The sequence below is a fragment of the Archocentrus centrarchus genome, chromosome 9, assembly GCF_007364275.1.
Source record: "Archocentrus centrarchus isolate MPI-CPG fArcCen1 chromosome 9, fArcCen1, whole genome shotgun sequence".
NCBI classification, from domain to species: Eukaryota; Metazoa; Chordata; class Actinopteri; order Cichliformes; family Cichlidae; genus Archocentrus; species Archocentrus centrarchus.
The window spans coordinates 20,861,318-20,880,749 of record NC_044354.1 but is presented as its reverse complement, the minus strand read 5'-3'; the positions used below and the strand labels follow the sequence as shown (position 1 = coordinate 20,880,749).

General features: G+C 41.4%; 1 protein-coding gene across 1 annotated transcript; it reads left to right on the top strand.

The window, feature by feature from the left end:
- Positions 1 to 1,188: 1,188 nt before the first annotated feature.
- Positions 1,189 to 19,242, top strand: trpm6 (transient receptor potential cation channel, subfamily M, member 6). Its single transcript, XM_030737453.1, has 40 exons — positions 1,189 to 1,311; positions 2,113 to 2,192; positions 2,404 to 2,442; positions 2,909 to 3,098; positions 3,392 to 3,605; positions 3,894 to 4,018; positions 4,169 to 4,340; positions 4,430 to 4,604; positions 7,173 to 7,296; positions 7,377 to 7,449; positions 7,644 to 7,744; positions 7,846 to 7,980; positions 8,213 to 8,266; positions 8,582 to 8,716; positions 8,840 to 8,965; positions 9,089 to 9,357; positions 9,555 to 9,783; positions 10,314 to 10,466; positions 10,583 to 10,738; positions 10,860 to 10,988; positions 11,083 to 11,334; positions 11,431 to 11,605; positions 12,481 to 12,595; positions 12,680 to 12,876; positions 12,962 to 13,094; positions 13,670 to 14,108; positions 14,424 to 15,066; positions 15,167 to 15,264; positions 15,358 to 15,460; positions 15,723 to 15,769; positions 15,869 to 15,933; positions 16,039 to 16,064; positions 16,183 to 16,233; positions 16,357 to 16,422; positions 16,506 to 16,804; positions 16,933 to 17,015; positions 17,090 to 17,295; positions 17,422 to 17,473; positions 17,609 to 17,721; positions 18,468 to 19,242. Exons 1-40 carry the CDS (start codon positions 1,234 to 1,236, stop codon positions 18,560 to 18,562), a joined length of 6,015 nt encoding a protein of 2,004 aa, XP_030593313.1. The 5' UTR covers positions 1,189 to 1,233; the 3' UTR covers positions 18,563 to 19,242.
- The last annotated feature ends 190 nt before the right edge of the window (positions 19,243 to 19,432 follow it).

Genomic DNA, 19,432 nt, shown 5'->3' with positions numbered 1-19,432 from the left:
TAAATCAACAGGGCACAGCTTTCACTTTTACACTGCGCAAATTAATCTTTATAAATTCATCTTTATAGACAATAAAAATACTTTAACTTCATTCGGTCTGCTTGCATGGCAGATGTGGATAAAACTCGTAGCAAAGTGCTGTGCATCTGTGAGATCCCTCTACTTTTCCCCTGCAATGTTTTGCTGCTTTAGGAAAAATATTTGTGCAAGGGGATAACGTATCTTTTGTCCAGTAAGTTTACCGTTATCCTGAAGCATTCGTTGCTCACCGTGCACTGGGCACACATCTTTGGCCAAATGTAGTGGGGTCCCGTGGGTGATTTAAGTGCGTCTTTGTGAGCTGGTTGGATACGCTGACGCGCTACAGACTCGCTTTTATGTCTGTGTTCATGTTGGACGATTCACGTTAGCAACCACTGCACCTTTTTTCTTGGCCTTAATGCATTAATTATACTGCAGTTTCTCTGCGGTGTAGACACATCATTTTGCAGTGAATGTCTAAACCATCTGCAAAACACGGTAGAGGCTCTGTCATAGTTCTGGGCAGCATTTTAGCCAGTGGTGTTGGAGATTAAAATATGGAGATCAAAACTGATGGAATTATAGATTTTGTTCCACCATGCAAGCAGCTTCGTTTGTCGGTATGACAATGATCCCAAACACACTGCCAATGCAGTAAAAGCATACCTGAATAGAAAAACACACAGCAGAACACTATCAGTCATGGATTGGCCTCCTCAGAGAAAGCTGATCATACCAAATATTGACTTTCAAAATTCTTTAATTTGTACAAATTCTGTTTTTTTCCCTTATACGCTAAATTTTCATCTATATTTGCACATTTCAATACATGACTGCTCCCATTTCCTAAGAAAACATAAAGAAATGAGGGGTGGTTCAAGAGTTTTTCACAGTATGGTATCTATCTTGGCAGAGAGGCATCTGCCAGATGTTGTTGTTGTTTCCGTTATTATTTTATATTACTCCCCCGTCCTGCTTAAAGTGTGTAACCCGGTTTACGTCGCTGTCACTGCAGGTGTTTTGAGCCTCAGCTCGCCTGTGTGTAGCTGAGTTTGAGGGAAAGCTGACAGTGACACTAAATCAGTCTCAGCAGTGTCCACTGTGACCAATTATCATGCACACATTCCTTCAGGACACCCTAACGCCTCCACCATTTGCTGACCGACAGCTAAGGAGGTAAAACGCTCCCAGCTGAGTTGAAGGGAGGAGGTCATGAACTCCCCAAGGCTTATTGGAAGGCTGCCCTTTGGACCAGCGGCTGATGAAAGGGCGCTCAGTCTTCGTCGGGAGGTGAAGCGGAGTATCTCTGTTAAACTTGAACATGTTTTCACATGATGTTTCAGCCATGGTAAGCTATATATTACTATTATGTACTAAACGGGCCAGCTTGTTTCCAGTAAGTGAGTAATTTAAATATGTTCATGTCGTCTTTACTAATTTGCTGACGTTAATATTAGCACCGCTTAGCAGAGATTTTAAGTTAGATAAAACCAGTAATCACCCATCCATCCGCTTTCTTCCGCTTAACCAAGTCAGGATCGCGGGGACTGGTAATAATAATAATAGTAAAGTTATAATGAACTAGTGTAGTAACATAACTCGGCTTTGCATTGAGAAACTGTTCGTCCTTCTGCATATAAAACACTAACAATTCCACTTCGAAACCGTCTACTTCTCCAGCCGCGTAGTCTAAACGGAGGAAGAGGATGTGTGTGCGCGCATGCTTCCTGACAACAGTGCTCTCATCGGTGAGGCATTGTTAAATGTTCCTGGGAAACATGACGGAAAGTTTACTGTGAATGGGGGAATGAAAGGCTGAATGTTGCAGGTTTACGTGTTTGCCATTCAGCTTTCTGTGATGGGGACTGGCCCACAGTCACTGCCCTGTTTGTTCAGCCTGTAGACAGCTGCACCAAAATGAGCTTCAAAGTCAAGGTCACTGATTAACGCTTTTTTTTTTATTATTTTATTTTTTTCAGGGGTAATGGCCCTCTACTTCCTGGAATATGAGACAATAAAGACGAGAATGTAGTGCTTAACTGCGCCAGGCTCTATGTACTGTAAGTAAATATTTTTTTGCTTTTATTTCAGTCCAGGAAGTCTTGGATTGAGGAAACCTTCTCCAAGAGAGAGTGTGTGAAGTTCATCCCTTCCTCTTGGGATCAGCACAGGTAAAGTGGAATCTGATTGCACTGATTAGCTTTTATGACTCTTAGAAGAAATACAGGCTGGTTTGTTTCACAGTTTGTAGTGTAACATTAACAGCAGTTGTTTGAAGTAGCATTTCTCTGAGAGAGCAACTATTTGGCACACAGCCCTTACTTCCAGGAATAGCAGCCATGTGGATTTTTGTGATAATATGTTATTTCCTGTCTCTTTCAGATGTATTCCAGTATGCCACGTTTGTCAAAATTTGATCAGGTATCACTGATGAATTGTGTACTTACATTATGACTCTTTATGCCATCATCAGACTCTACAAGCTTTCCACATATTCCAGCTGTTTATTTTCTTATGATTTAACGTTTGTATTGTTCCCCGACCCTCATTCTTTCAGCATTTCATCATGTGCTTTCTGCCTTGTTTCTCTTACATTTTCACCTCACAGTTTGGGGAAATTGGAGGAAATGTGTGATTTTTCTCAGTCTGTTAAATGTTAACAACAACCAAACACAGAAATGGGGACTCAAGGACACAGGGAGGTGAAGAGGAAGGGTGGGATTTAGGAAAAATGGAGAAATCACTGTAGCTTGTCATGTGCCTGCAGATTATATGTAAACAACCCTGCCTTTATTTTGAGGTGCAAAGGTTTGAGGTTATTCTCTACAAAATGCCAGCCACTGTCACTTTTTCTTATGCATCCATGAAAAATCTTCCTATTTGCTAGATGTTGCTGTGGCCGCCTGATAGGGGAACACTCTTGGCAAGACTCCCTTCCTCCATTATCCCTCTGTCCTGGTCCTGGACAGGATGTAGAAGAGGAGTGGTCCATGAAGCGCCACACCAGGGCCAGTCCCACCAATGCCTATGGCACCGTAGACTTTGAAGACACCGCCACACGTGTCTGTCGAGCCAAGGTCTGTAAGTTTGCATGGTTCTGGTGCAAAGGGAAAAAAATTGAATAAAGCAAACAAAGCAAATTTACACATGAACAAAAGATTGCTTGAAATATAGAGGCAAATACTTTTTCTCCAGTCAGTCAGATCTAGATTTTGATGGTTGTATAAACTTTGCTATGATGTAAGCAGACTTAATCGGGCTGCGTGAAAGCAAAGATGCTATCTAATGCAGTGACAAAACAATTGCCTCAGCAGCACCTCAGAAAAGTACAAAGAGCTTCTCAGTCACAAACACTTTCATGTTTTTCCAGTATGTTCGTGTGGCTGTGGACTCCAAGCCAGAAGCGCTACTCCAGCTGATGCTGAGGGAATGGCAGATGGAGAGACCCAAGCTACTACTGAGTGTACACGGAGGCTCCGAAAACTTTACTTTGCCACCTAAAGTCAAGCAGGCCTTTAGCAAAGGGCTGATCACTGCAGCCCTCAGCACAGGGGCATGGATATTCACTGATGGCATTAATACAGGTAAGTTTTACAAACCGTCGTGGAGCATTATTCTTTACCACTCTTGAACGACACTGATATTTGAGCTATTGGCTGATTGCAATCACATCACTTAATGTAAAACATCTGGAAAACTCTATGTTGATCCATGTTCTCTTACTGGAAGGTAAAATTTTGGTTATCATGTGCATTTCTGTATGCCATGCAGTTGTAAAAGTACCCCTTGCATTATGAGTGATTTTAGGATTTTAGTGCTTTTTCTAATTGTGTATTTGCTGTGCATTTTTCTGCTGTTTGTGTGTCCTCTAGGTGTGTCCAAGTATGTAGGTGATGCAGTTAAAACCTTTGGAAGCCATGACCTGAGGAAGAGAAACACAGTTGGCATCACACCCTGGGGAGTGATTGACAACAACACGGACCTAATAGGCAGAGACGTCAGTACTGAAACTGTGTTTGTGCACAGTGAGATTACTCCATTCCTCACCACATTTTTTTAATGTGTCCAGAGCACTGTATCCCACTGTGCTGCTTTACTTTGACTCCTGCTTGGCTCCTCGTCTGACACTGATTCAACATCACTTCAGGTGTTCAGGCCTTACCAGCCATTGGGAAACCCTTTGAGCAAGAGAGCTTGTCTTAATGGTTTCCACTCCCACTTCCTTTTGGTGGATGATGGAACGCTGGGCAAACATGGCTGTCAGCAAGGGCTCAGGAGGAAACTGGAGAAACACATACAACTACAGAAGATACATCCCCGTGAGTCACTGTGTGTTTTGTGAAAAACATACAGGAAGCACATAGATTTGATGTGACTGATGTCATATCATCTTCCTTTTTTTCTTCAGGACTGAACCAAGGAGTGCCTGTGGTGTGTGTGGTGATGGAAGGAGGTCCTTCCGTTGTGTCTACAGTGTTGGACTATGTTAGCACTGTGCCCCCTGTGCCAGTGTTTGTGTTTGAGGGATCAGGCAGGGCTGCCGACCTGCTTGCCTTCATACACAAGCAGACTGCTATTGACAGGTACAGTATGTAGGCTGGTGTAGGCCTGTAGTGGATACATAGTAGTCAGACTTCTTAAGCCACCGGATTTAATGAGCAGACAAGAAATAGGCAACATACAGTTAGATCAATAAGTCTTCGGACAATGAGGCAATTTTGACTCTGTACAGTACTACAGCGGGGTTTATTGTATTACCTGTTTAGGAATTACAGCCACTTTTGCACATTTCATACATTTTCACTCTCAAATGTTACTGGACTATTGATTGACAAGCACAATTTATGCTTATATGGTTGTAGTGCCCTCATCATAAGTATTATGTTACATGTTAAGATATTTTTAGGTGAAAAAGAAAATGTGAGAAGAGGAAAAATCTCTCTTTTGTTGTTATAACTGGTGTTTTGTTAGCTTGAATAGTTGTAAATAGACTGTACCTATGTGGTGCTTTCTTACTACAAGCATCATTCACACTCAGGGGTTCTTGCCCTTGTTGTGTAGGGGAGTAAGGGATCGAACCAATGACCTTCTGACTAGTAGACAACCCACACTACATCCTGAGCCACAGCTGCAAGTTGTATCAAAATATGATACTGTTCTGCTAGATAAATTTGATGTATATGGATGTAGCTTCTATGATGCTTCGCTGTGACCATCTTGCTTTTTTTTCTTTTGAAGCCGGACCTGACCATATTTCGCTGAGAGGGGCAGGCCCAGGGAGTTAGTTTGTTTAACAAGTTGGATTTGCAATTCACTGATTATAAAATGAGACGTTAACTTAGAATGAAACTAGAAACTGGTGTTATTTTAGTACAAACAAGGTAAAGACAAAACACACCCATAATTTAAGTCTTGAAAGAGTTATTATTTCAAAATATCACAGCACAGATCTCGTGAAAAGGGGAAATGAGCTATAGGAACTAAAACTATTTTTCTACCAGGCTGTAAACATGTTTATTTCTGCCATGAAGCATAGCTGTAGGAACTTGTTTCACCCATGGGGTGCTGTGGGGATGGCACTATAAATTGAATAGTACCCTCAGCTCTAAAGCTAAATAACAGCTGTATAAATTATATATGCTGTAAAATGTACATTGGTTATGCAGAATTTCAAATATGATGATGGTCTTTAAAATGAAGTCAAATATGTACACATAATATTATAAATATACTGGTCTCCTAAAGCATAATGATCTAAGAAAACATGTCCTTCTGCTTGCTTGCCTGCAAAGAAATAGCCGACATACATTTAGAGCCATAATTCTTTGGTCAATGAGCCATTTTTTGTAATTTTCACTCTGTACACTATTACAGGGGGTTTAAGAAAACTATTGAAGTACCTTACAGGGAGAGCAAAAACTTTAGGAGTGCCAAAATCAACAATCAGGTTCATCTTTAAAAAAGAAACAATGCACTGGGCAGCTCAGAAACACCAAAAGGGCTGAAAAAGCACAGAAGATAACTAAATTGCACAATGAAAGAATCGTTAACTTGCTTTACCCTTTATAAGGCACTCATTGAAATACTTAGAAATTCAAAATTGAGTATTATTGGAGGACATAAGACTTAATTACTTTCTAAAGGCCTAGCAGAGCCTCTCGTGGGAGGAAATACAGCATTTTTCTTCCAAGTGTCAAGAAAAAGTACTTATATTTAAAATTATTTTGTCCAATTTTGAGCCTTTGAAATAGGAGACTGTGTATAACGCTGACTGTAATTCTTAAATAGTTAATGCAATTCTTTTGTTAAGCCCCTTAAAAAAACCTATGCCATTGCTCAAAAACCTGTGAACCTAACTGTGGTTAGACTGTAATCATGAGTTTCGAAGGAGCAGATTGACCATTTGCTAAGTTTGGCTATCTTTCATGGATTCATTAAGAAATCTGAAGGTCACTTTTGCATAGCCATTTTGTAGTGCAGTTCTGTGCCTGTTTATAAGTGTGACGACTAAACTGTGGGTGGGGACACTGTTGAACCTAATTAACCTAAGATAGACTGTATCCATTATTAAAACTTAGTTCAGTGAAAGTAATAATAGAGTATAATTTCAAAGATAATGGAAACCTAAATAAAACTTTATTTAAAATCTAGTTTTCAGTATTTGTTGGATGTTTTGCCCTCTACTTTCCAAGATTTAGCCTTGATGTCTGGCATTTTACTGGCAATTCAAAGAACTTCCACCTTGACTTTGTTTTTAGGGTTGAAGATTGCTGCTTGTGATTAGCTTATCAATTATTATTTTTGGATACATAAATGGTGCCCATCCATCCATCCATCCATCCATCCATCCATCCATCCATCCATCCATCCGTTTTCCTAACCTCTTATCCAATTCAGTTTCACAGGTTGAAAGTTGGTGTGCACCTTGGAGCGTTTGCCAGTCTATTGTAGGACTAACAGAGTGAGACAGACAACAGTTCACATTCACACCTATAGCCAGAGTCAGCAGTTAGCCTCACAAGCTTTGAGGGAGGAAGCCAGAGTACCACACAGTCACAGAGAGAACATGCAAACTCCACACAGAAAGGGCCCAGCTGGCCCAAATGCACACTAATTGTTTTTTTTTTTGTTTTTTTGTTTTTTTTTTTTAGGCATTTGGAACCTCACATCAAAGATAACTTTCTCATCACGATTGGAGATGTGTTTGGAATGGAGAGGAGTGAAGCTACTGACTTCTACACTCTCCTGCTGCAGTGTATGGATCACAGACAGTCTGTGAGTAACTCAGCCTTTGAAGAATGTGTGGTTGTGACTGATGACATAGTTTACTAAATCAGTGTTTCTTTGAACAACAGATAACCATCTTTGACTCAGAGTCAGATGACCAGATGGCACCAGATGCTGCCATTTTGACTGCTACTCTCAAAGGTATTTATTTTCTTCTTCTTTTGGTTCTAAATATCACACATTTTCTCTGCAGACATTTTGATTAATTAATGCAGGACTGGAGCTTTTCTCTTTGTAAGTTAAAACAACTACCAGGAAAAAGGTGTACGTATTAGTCTAGAAATACAGAGGTATAAGTTCTGTTATGTGTTTTGTTGCTGTTTAATCAAAAACAGGCACAAAGGCCAGCCCGGCAGAGCAGCTGAGTATGACTCTGGCTTGGGACAGGGCTGACATCGCTCAGAAAGATATTCTTGTTTATGGACAGCATTGGCAGGTGAGACCGTCAACAGCAAAGGGAGTCACAGGAGAATGTTGTTTGATTATTTTTCATTAAAGCAGATGAGACATATTGTACATTATTTTTTACTTATGCAGGTGGGTTCCTTGGAGCAAGCCATGCTGGATGCCCTGGTGATGGACCGCGTCAGTTTTGTCAAGATGCTGATCGACAACGGCATGACTATGAGCCGCTTCCTCACAGTGGATCGCCTCGAAGAGCTCTACAATCTGGTTATTATGAAATATTCAGCCATCTACTTAAAATATTTATGACGCTTCTCCATTCTTCTTTTTTTTTTATTCGTGATTTCATCAATCAAGGTGAACAGTAGAATTAATTTTATAAAATATAGTTTTCAGAAAATAACCTTCCTCACTTAACAGAGTACTTTTGTGCAGCTGTTTAAAGTAACCAGTAGATTTAATTTGCTTTTTTTTATATTATACAAATTCCTCTCCCCAGGCTCACCGGCCCACGGCCCGCTTCCTGCACCACCTCGTTGAAGATGCAAAACAGGTGAGTTTTATGGTGAGAGCACCTGTGGGTGCACATCTAGCTTGGCATTGTCTTGCTGAAGTATGCAAGCCCATCCTGAAAAAGACTAGATTGACATGTTGCTCCAAAACCTGTTCAGCATTAAGGAGGCCTTGACAGATGTGCAAGTTACCCATGTGCGCTAATGTTCCTTCATACCATTTCAGATGCAAGCTTTGGATCCCCCCCGTTTTTACGTACATATAAATACTGATTTAATTTACTGTAGCAGCCATATCTACAGTACACCTGCATAGTATAAGTTTATTTACTATGTTTGTGTGCGTTTGTGGGGAGACCTCTCTTCCTGCAGGTTATCGTCTTTCCCTCATTGACATGGGCCTGGTGATAGAATACCTTATAGGAGGAGGGTACCGCAGCACCTACACACGGAAACAATTCAGAGCTGCATACAGCCGTATGCATGACAAAGTGAGCTTTGATAGTATTCATTTTTTGGTCCATTTTATCCTGATAAATGCCTCTTAAAATGGTTTGGCTTAAATTACTTTTTGAAGTTTCACACAAATAACGTTCTCCCGTCGGTGCCTGTAGGAGGGTAGACGAGACAGTTCGGCCACGTTTTCTAAACTCAGACAAGGACTGATGCCAAATTCTACGAGGAGCAGGAGCCTCCAGGACCTGCATTTCTTTAGGACTGCCCAGCCTTACAAACGCAAGGTTGGTGTGAGTTATCTTTTGAGGTTTGAGCGCTAAAGTGGTTTTATGAAAAAATCTCCCATCTGTCTATTTTTTCATTCCCTTGTCAATTATTTTGTTCATAACTCTAACTTTTTCATCTAGTCGCAAGATGTGTCACCCGGTACCAGCGGAGAGATGTCAAGTCCAGGCCTCGATGACACGTCACTGCTGGTTTCTTTCAACTTCAACGACTTGTTTGTGTGGGCTGTCCTTCAACAGAGGCAGCAGATGGCACTGTTCCTGTGGCAACACGGAGAAGAAGCGCTGGCACGTGCGACTGTGGCCTGCAAGCTTTACCGCTCCATGGCCTTTGAAGCACGGCAAAGCAGCCTGGATGACAATATTGTAGAGCGATTCAAGACACATTCACTGTGAGTGTCATCGAAATGTATGGCAGTGATCCAGTGCTTATTAATTTATTAACAGTGGTGCACTCAGACAAGTGGTGCATAATGGAAAAAGTAGATGAATCCAGAGCAGGTGCCAATGATTATACCTTATTCTTTGGTGTGCTATTTGAATTTTTGTCATCTGTGCTCTTCTTCTCTCTTCTGTCTTTGTGTGTCAGTGAGTTTGGTCAGCTGGCGGTGGATGTGTTAGATTGCGCGTTTCGTCAGAACGAGCAAATGGCCATGAAGCTGTTGACTTATGAGATGGAGGCATGGAGCCGCTTCACCTGTCTGCAGATGGCAGTCTCCTCATGTCTTAGACCATTTGTCTCACACTCCTGCACCCAGACTCTCCTCACAGATCTCTGGACTGGTCCACTCAACATGAGAAAAAACTCATTCTTGAAGGTAAGCTTTTCAGAAGATGCCAGATGAAGTGGGTCCCAGTTCCTAGTGTCAGCTAAGAGTCTAACAGTAATTATAAAAATGTTATCTTGCCTAAATGTATTAGCAATAAGTGAGACTGTGTGTCGTCATTTAATTGTTTTTGTGGGATTTTTGATGCATCTGTCGCACATTCAGGTGATTCGAGAGATTTTGTCACACAATGAAGTCGAAGCTGAAAAACATTTTCTACCTGGAATGTTGTACCTTCGGTTGAGCTTTCAAACCGGCTGCTTAAAGCTCTGCTTTCCCACCATCTAACCACATCAGAATTTTCCTTCCATCGTTTGATCTTCCTGTCATGTAGAGTGCTCTATCCGTGCTTTGTTGTTTACTTTTGGGCCACACATCACCAGCTGCTATTATCTCTTCCTTCATAGCCTGGTTGTACTAGATGGCATATTTTTTCCTCAAGTGGTGAAAGAAGTGTGTTGTATCATGCTTTGTTGGAGGTTGTTAAAGTAGCCAGACACACTTATTCCCTTTTTTTTCAGATCATTTTGAGCCTTCTTCTGCCTCCTGCCATCCTGCTTCTGGAGTTTAAAAGCAAAGCTGAAATGTGTCACGTACCACAGACCCACGAGGCAATGCTGTTTGGACTCGACTCTGTCAAGCCAGTACCAGGCACCAGGGGTGCTGGTCAAATGGTAAAGTGCCAATGTTGCACTTATCCAGCGCTATTTTCAAATTTCAGCTGGATAATATCTTTAGTACTACACCTCTCCTGTCTGGTCTTCTCTTTTTCTCTGCTCTGCCCTCGTAGGACAGTAAGGATGCAGAGCAAGGGCTCTCTTTCCAAGACGAATGTTTCGGTCCTGTGTCAGAAACCATGTCCTCTTTAACTGTACAGTGTGTTTCCTGGATCACGAGGCTCTATGATTTCTACACAGCGCCTGTGGTCAAGTTTTGGTTTCACACAGTAGGTGGCGTGCATCTTTTATGTTAGTAAATACATAATAGAATATTTCTCTTTCTCAAAACGCATCACAAAAATGGTTGTTGTCACATATTGTTCTCATCCCGCTCTCTCTCAAATGCAGATGTCCTACTTGGCCTTTCTGATGTTATTCTCCTATGTTGTCCTGGTGAAGATGGGGGATCAACCCAGTGTTCAGGAGTGGCTGGTCATAGCATACATCTTGTCAACTGCAGCAGAGAAAACCAGAGAGGTCAGAAGGCATTACAAAAAGTGTTATATAGAAGATAATAAAATAACACAAGTAAATAATGAACTAAATCAGTAACTATATCTGTCTTAATTAGGTATTAATGTCTGAGCCAACAAAACTGAGCCAGAAGCTGAAGATTTGGTTCTCAGAGTACTGGAACATATCGGATTTCATCGCCATCCTGCTTTTCCTGGCTGGACTGGCAATGCGTTGGCAGGCTAATCCCTATCAGACAGCGGGACGCATCACATACTGTCTGGACATCATCTTCTGGTTTATCAGAGTGATGGATCTGCTGGCTGTTAATCAGCATGCTGGCCCTTACCTCACCATGATCACTAAGATGGTGGGTGCAGACTGTACAGCACTCACTGGAAAAAGAAACATTTGAGAAGTGTGTGTGTGTTTTTTTTTAGTACCCTCTCTCTTTGTGTGTGCCTAGACCAGAAACATGTTCTTCATTGTGGTGATGATGGCAATAGTTCTGCTGACTTATGGGGTGTCCAGGAAGGCCATCCTGTCACCAGATGAGGAGCCATCTTGGAGCCTCGCTCGAGACATAGTCTTCCAGCCCTACTGGATGATCTATGGAGAGGTCTATGCATCAGAAATAGATGGTTAGTGGTCCAAAACATTAGACACTTATTAACCAAAGTTGTTTTTTTTTAAGCAGTAGAATTGAACCTTTATGATTTGGACAATGCCCTGAGTTCATGGAAATGCTCAGTGGAAAAATGCTGCAAGGCTAATTTGCTACTTATCCCATTCCAGAATTAAGGTCATTCAAACAGTCAAAGTGAGCTTTGCTTGACTCACCTTTGTTATAGACTGCAGACTAAAGGTGAAAGGTGTTCTTTGTTTCAGGAATCTAATAAATTTAATTAGTGCAGGAGCTGATGCTCTGTGCATATAAAATATACTGTAGATAACAAGAGATTTTAAAATGCAATTGTTATAAATGATTAAGGCAGTTCCAGAACAATAAAGAGATCAGTGGATGATAAGCCACACTTTGCTCTGTAAACTGCACCGCTCTCTCTTAGTTTCAGTTTTGTAAATGTACTTTGTGCCATAGTGGATTTAGGCCGTCTCTGTTGCTTCTGTGTCTTGATGTCTCCCAGACCGAATCAGTGATGTTAAAATCAGAGCTCTGTGTCGGCCATACCATATGTTGCAAGACTCTGTGCCTTTTTCTTGTGCCTGTAGAGAGTTTTCTATGACTCTGGCTCTAATTTTGTGTTCATGATGCAGAAAGAGATTCGTACCAAGTCTGATGGTTTTTGTGTGATGAATAAGAATCACAACATCTACTGCGCCCAATACATGTGCATGTGTTTTAGATGGAACAGATGAAAGTCTTCTTTCAAGCACTTCTGTATTCGTGACATGTGAATAAGTTGAACAAAGAAGTGGCCCCTGATGGGTCGCATTGTATTTTCACCATTAATGAGGATGATGAGTGTAAGATCTGTGTGTTTTTATGTGTCAACAGCTTGTGATGAGGATGGTCCGTGTCCTCCTGCATCCTTTCTTTTACCATTTCTCCAGGCTGTGTATATGTTTGTCCAGTATATCATCATGGTCAACATCCTCATCGCATTTTTTAAGTGCGTATTGTGAAAAATCTTAGTTCATCGTAAATCTTTTTTTTTTAGTGGTTACCCTTCAATAAACCAACCTCTTGTCAACAGCATCATCTACTTTGACATGGCATCAACATCCAGCAAGCTGTGGAAGTACAACCGGTACCGCTACATAATGACCTATCAAGAGAGACCGTGGCTGCCACCGCCCCTTACCCTCCTCAGTCACATAGACCTGAGTTTGAGAGCTATTTACAAGAAAATTAGTGGAGACGCTGAGCGGGAAGAGAGAGTCTCTGGACTTAGTAAGTACTACCATTTTCTGTAAAAGAAAAAAAAATAGTAAAAATGTAAGTTATCTTTACACTTCTCCTGTATTGCCTTTGCTAGAGCTCTATCTGGGCCACGAGGATCGCAAGAAGCTGCACGAGTTTGAGGAGAAATGTGTGGAGGCCTATTTTCATGAGAAAAGTGAAGGTCTGCACAGCAGCCAAATGAACAGGATCAAAGCCACAGCTGAGAGGTAGGACTGATGTTCTAAACAATTTGTGCAATTATTTAAGATGCGGCACCAGTGCCTGTGTGTTTCTTGTGGAATACTGCATTGCTTTTCCTCCGGCAATATCACAGTTGTTGGCAACTTTCTGGTCTGGGACCCATGCGCAGGATAATTGCTTTGGTGAAGTTTAGCAAGAGTTCCTCTCGTGTGCGATGCAAGAGCCAATAAATGATTCCTTCTTTAAAACCCACAATTGCTCTTTTTTTCTTCTTATTTTCTCTAATTTTGATTGTGGTTTGATCGTGTAATAAATAATGGAGTAATCAAGTTGATGCATCTGTTCAAAGATAAAAACTTAACTTGTGTATCTGTCCAAAAAAGGCACTTTTTTTCTGACTGTGAACCTAATAACACAGGCGTCACTTTTTGTTTAACAATTCATTCACAACTTGACAACAGTGTGAATTTACAGTTGACCGTGCCAACGATTTTTGTCAGCCGTCACATTTGGTGTACAGCAAGCATTTAACATCAGTATTTAAAGCAGTAAGACATCTTTAACCATTTTTTTTTTTTTTTCCAAATTTTTACTCCATCAGAGCTGAAGAGATGTGCATGATGGTGGGGGAAGTTTCAGAGAAGGTCAACTTCATTCAGGATACCCTGACGGAGTTGGACTCTCAGCTCGGTCATCTCCAGGACCTCTCTGCGCTGGGTGTGGACACCCTCACTCTTCTGTCTGCATCCAACAACATACATCAGGAAGAGACACGCCTGGCTCAGTGTCGACTTGTTAAAGGATCTCAGCACACCATCCCTCACAGCTGGACCCATGCACACAGAAGTCCTGCTGACTGTGATGTTACTAATATACGGCGACTGGTAGCCAAGTCCTGTAAAAGTACCCCGCCTTCATTGCTAAAGGGCTACACGTTGGCAGGGAGTAGACGGGGATCACAGGAGTGCTATGTAGCAGTCAGAGCAAGCAGGGGAGGAAGACATGGACACACAGAAGAGCCAGAAGAAAGGGCAAAGGAGGTGCTTACTGCTGTCTTTTAATACTGTCATTTCATAATAACAGTAGTACTCCCACACACTGTCCTTTCAGTTACAGTATACTTAATGGGAAATACAATGTTTCAATCCTTAGACCTTTGTCATGTTAAACTCTTGTTGCAAACCTGAATTTGGCCTTTAGGGGGAGACAAGCTAAAAGAGATCTGCAAAGTATCAGAATCTTATTTTTAATATGTAGCATTGTCTTCACTTCTTTATACGGTTTAAACTGTCACTAATTAATCAGTGACTTTAAGAGTTTAAAATAGTTTGTTAAACACATATTTTTTCCTCTAGGAATATCCATATGAGAATCGTCTGGGAGCTTCTAGGCCTGGGTCTTATGCTTCCGTCTCCCCCTGTACTGGTGGAGGAGTTTCTCTGGGTGGTATCAGAGATCAGACACCCTGTGAGTCCTGTGAACCATCCCAGTGTGGGTCTCCTCTTTCTCCCAGAGGCTTGGAGTCACTCCATTTTAAATTCTGGACTTGTGATCCATATTTGTTTCCCAGTCAGGAGGAAACTTCCATGGAAGAGAAGGATGAAGTAGAGGAAGAAGAAGAGCAAGAGGAAGAAAAGTCACAGGAAGACTTGTCTAATATAGCATGCAGAGCCTCCAGCAATGCTTATCTTCTGTTCGACCCACAAGACATCTCAGAGGGTTTGACAAATCCTGCTTTTTCTCATGATGATAGCCAGCCAACCTTTCGGTCTAGAAAGTCCAACCAGTGGAGAAAACCCATGAAATCCTCCAGGTGGGGATGTTTGTCTAGAGACCGTCCCTATGGCTACTGCAGGTCTTTGTCTTCCAGCATGGAGAATATGGCTTTCACTGGAGCACCCCTCAGTCCAACCAGGGGATCCTTTCCTTCTCTCGATGAACCAATGAACAATGAGAGTTTAAAGAACAATATATCACTACAGTGCAGCAGGAGCCAAGGTATGGTAACGCAGAGGTGTGAAAACCTAGTTCATTTTTGGAAGCTGATGGTTTAAAGTGATTTGTTTGCATTAACACATGTCTGTCTGTGTTTCTGCAGAGTGGTCCAAATCGTCTGACTTCTCTCAGGTCCTGGACAACAAAGGCAAAAGCCAGAACAGAAAGACTGTGAAGATACAAGAGAGCAGCCCAGATTCAGTAATATGAAAAAGTTGTGTTCCTCAGAAACATTGCATGAATCATAATGTGCCATTTCTCATAATGTTAAGGGAAACTTGTCCATTTCAATAGGGAGCCATGCAGTCTCAGTTGTCTGATGCCACCTGGGGAAAGTGCCGGCGGTTGATAGGAGAACCCACATGTTGGTCGGCTTCAACCAGCCTCAGTCAGCTCAGTAAGAACCTGCATTTAGACTGAATACATGCTGTATTTGTAATTAGAGCTTTCGGACAGCACCTGCTAATATGCATCTCCCTACTTAACCTGTAAGTGTGTGTACAGTAGCACAAGAAGAACAATGAAGTGGACAGGGTTGTTTTTTTTTTTTATACCAAAATAAACAAGCACTAATATGGATATATGCAATGTGTAAATTATCAACATTGTGAAGTTTCTCATGTTTTACTTAAAAATTGTTAATATCAATATTATTTCAGATTTCGAACCATTGGATTTGATGCAGAAACAGGTGTTTTCTCATCCGGTAAAGATATATTTTTGTAATTTGTGTCAACATTAGTAATAATAATTGTAATATAATTACTGTATAATATGCCAGTGATGTTTCTCTGATTACTGTTAGGATGTCTGGAGCCCCACTCATTCAGCTTGGAACAGCTGTGCCAGATCCATGAGCCGCAGGTCTTCGTAAGTCTGCTTTTTTTTCTCTCTCTCTTTGCCTTCCAGGTTTACCCTGAATTTGACTGAACTCGTTACTTAACTGTCACACATTTTTCTTTATGCCTGTTGCAGATTGCAGAGTGGCATTTCACTGGAAGGTATTTTTGGATGTACAGCTTGAATACATTTTCTGTAGACTATGATCATGTAGTGATTGTTATACTGAGATTTATTTATTTATTTTTTTTAAATTTCCCTTTACTTTACTTGCTGCAGCCAAGAGCCCTTCATTCCAGTCGACTGACAGTTTGTATCCACACTATTCAGGTAGTTTATTTGCAAAAATGGTGTCTATCTATTGTGCATCTATTTTTTCATTTTTTTGAGTAATTATAGTTGTGTTTTAGCTCATATGCACTTTTTGTCTGTGTTGCGTTTGTGTGTTAACAGCCATGGAGAGAAACAATTTGATGAGACTGGCTCAGACCATCCCTTTCACTCCTGTCTCAATTTTGGGTAACTTTCCTGTTTGGTGCTTGTTTGAATACCCTTCCATCCATTTCTATGCCCTTAATTTAGTTTTTTCACATTCTCTGTAGGAGGTGAAGAGGTGAGCATTTACTCTCTGGAGGAAGTAGCCTCTGATGCTGACCCTGAATCCAGCTCAGTCTCTTCCTGGTCATCACGAGGTCTGTCCGCTATGCTGCAGCCCCTCTTGAGTGAAGAAGGGTCTTTGGATGGTGGCCTCCGGCAGGGCCGCCGGGTACTCTGTACGTGGGCAGAACAGGATGTGCTCAAACCTGGTCTGATATATGTGGTGAAAGGTTTCAGACCAGAGGTGGTTCGTACCTGGCAGAAGTGCTTCCATGGTAGCACGGCACTGCAGCTCTGTTTAAGGGTATGTGTACCAAAAATCTTTAAAGTAATCAAGGAGTAACTTACATTTCCTGGTTAGCAAATGTATTACTTTTTCACAGTTTTAAATTGAGTAGTTTTATGCTCAGTTTCTGTTTGACATTTTTATAGGAGATACAGCAGCAGAGAGCAGCCCAGAAGATGATGCGAGTGTTCAACCAGGTCAAACCTGATGATTTGCACCACTCGCCAAGGTCTGTGTTTTGTCTTTCCTACGTGTGTGTTAGGTTTGTCTGTGCATTTAAGAACAGCCTCTTTTATCCACCAGATTTCTTGACGTGTCACTGGCCCTCTGGCATCCTAATGGCCAGTGGCTGACGGTTGAAAGGAACATGTGTGGTGACTTCAGGAAATACAACAACAACACAGGAGAGGAGATCACCCCCTGCTGTTCACTGGAAGAAATGCTGCTGGCTTTCTCCCACTGGACCTATGAGTACTCGTGTAGAGAGCTCCTGGTGCTCGACATACAAGGCAGATACTTTTACTTTGTGTGTGTTTGTGGAATGTGTGTTTATATTTGCACGTGAGATGTTGGCTCTTGCTTTTTTTGTCTTTCCTCTCTGGTTTTTTTTTTCATTCCTTTCTTCTTTTTGACAGGAGTAGGAGAGGAACTGACTGATCCGACAGTCATTATGGTCGATGACCAGAGGTACAGTAACCATTTCTGCCATGCGTATAATTAATGACAGAAATTCATGTTTTCTGATTTAAAAAAATTCAGATTTTGTCCCACATGCACTGATGAAAGTCTGTACTCTTCATGCTGCCTCTGACTCTGTTGCAGTGTTAGCAGGGGTGAGATGCTTTTTGGCCCCGATAATCTTGGAGATGCTGCCATCAGCGGTTTCCTGCAGAAACACTCTTGCAATGCCTGCTGCCGCAGACTGGGCCTAAAAGGTCAGAAACGTACAAAAGTTTGTCTAAGAGAAAGAGAAGGGGTCAAAGAGTGTGTGTGTGTGTTAATATATAATATATGAGTACTGTATTTGTATAATCCAGTGTGTGACATGTGGATTACCATTTCACGGTATGCACCTTTTTTTATTTGCTTGTGTGCATGTACATGTCTTTGTGTGTCACCTCTGTGTCGTCACTCAGGAGGCCAGCTTGGCTCAGAGAGAAATCCCCAACAACTTCAAATGAAGACAACACACACGAGCAGCCAGCTAATTAAGCTGCGAGTGTTCGTTTATTTCTATAACAACAGTAGTGTTTGAGGCATGGGGGAGGGCCCTTCTTTGTGCGTTGTGCTGCACGGCCTTTGATTACGTATTAATCATGTCTTTGTGCTGGCGATGTGCTGCTGAGACATTAGCTTTGATTAGCTATTAATTAACGTCTCTGGGTAGACATGATACCGGCATCTAGAGGATAACTGCGCGGAAAGAAACTGTGCTCACAAACAAACAAGCCCAGCAAACAAACACACAAACATTCAGACACAGTTGTTTTGATATTTCAAAGGTACGTTGTGTTTCCTCTTCCTCTTCTTGTGTCCTCTCCAAGATTTCACCGACAAATCAAACCAAATTATTCATGCTGGATGCATGGATTTCCTCCCAGGCCTGTCAGTATTCTCTTTCTTGTGGTAATGACTGTGTTATTGGAGCGACATGTCGCTAACTGATGTTTCTGTTGTTCAGATTTAAGGAACCAGCCGGACAGCTGCGAGAACAGCGCTGATGCGGAGCCGACGTCGGGGACAGAAGAGCAAGAAGACGATGAAACCGGGAAGTGACCTTTGACTCAAGAAGCAGGGAAAAGAAACCAGGAGAGCTTTTAGAGATGTCTTCCATAATCACGAGTTCTGTCTCTTCATGAAAGAGCCTTGACCGGATACTACCAATGATTTTGGACTAAGGATGTTTATAGAATTTTCAGGAGGGAAAAACAGTGTTGCAGAACACTTTTATGCAAAAATGATAAGAAACAGTAAAGAAAAACACTAAAAAAAAAAAATGCAGTTTTATATGACTTTGCACTCTAAATTACTGTTTTTAGTTCAATTACTAATATAAAGAGGATTCATTTAATATGTATTATATATGTGAGTCAGAAAAATGAAGCAGAATCTCACCCATAAAATTTCTTTTATTTTTTTTTCTTCCCACAACAAAATGTCTACAAAAGCGATAAAATATAGAATTTAACCAAAAAAAAAAAAATCACTTCAGACCTTCACATTGTATATACATCTCAAAGGAGAACTCACTAAGGCCCCTGCACAGCTCTGAACTTCAACCCAGTGTGATCCATCGTTCTTGGGTGTGACTCACTTTATTGCAGATGCATGCATTTACACACGCACAGTCACTCTTTCATTCTTTCAAAATGAAAAGTTGGACAGTAGCTCGTGGACTTATAGCAGAGTCAGAGTTCAGAGTCAAGCAGAGTCCCCACCAAATGAAAAAGCATAAAATGTAAAAACGGTTTGTCAGTGTAATCAAATACAGGTTTTCCTTGGAGTTCCCCTTTTTTGATTGGTTTCTCAAGTAAACTCACACAGTAAAGCATCTACGCCCCCACTCTGCCAATCCTTCCTCCCCTCACTAGCTATGGCACTTTGAAAACAAACAAATGTCTCCTTTTTTTTGTATTTTTTTTTTTT

Coding starts and splice junctions, on each gene's coding strand:
- trpm6 (XM_030737453.1), top strand. CDS start 1,234: ATGAACTCCCCAAGGCTTATTGGAAGGCTGCCCTTTGGACCAGCGGCT. Junction 7,745..7,845: donor TTTATGGACAGCATTGGCAG/GTGAGACCGTCA, acceptor TTACTTATGCAG/GTGGGTTCCTTGGAGCAAGC. Junction 15,265..15,357: donor AAGAGAGCAGCCCAGATTCA/GTAATATGAAAA, acceptor CCATTTCAATAG/GGAGCCATGCAGTCTCAGTT.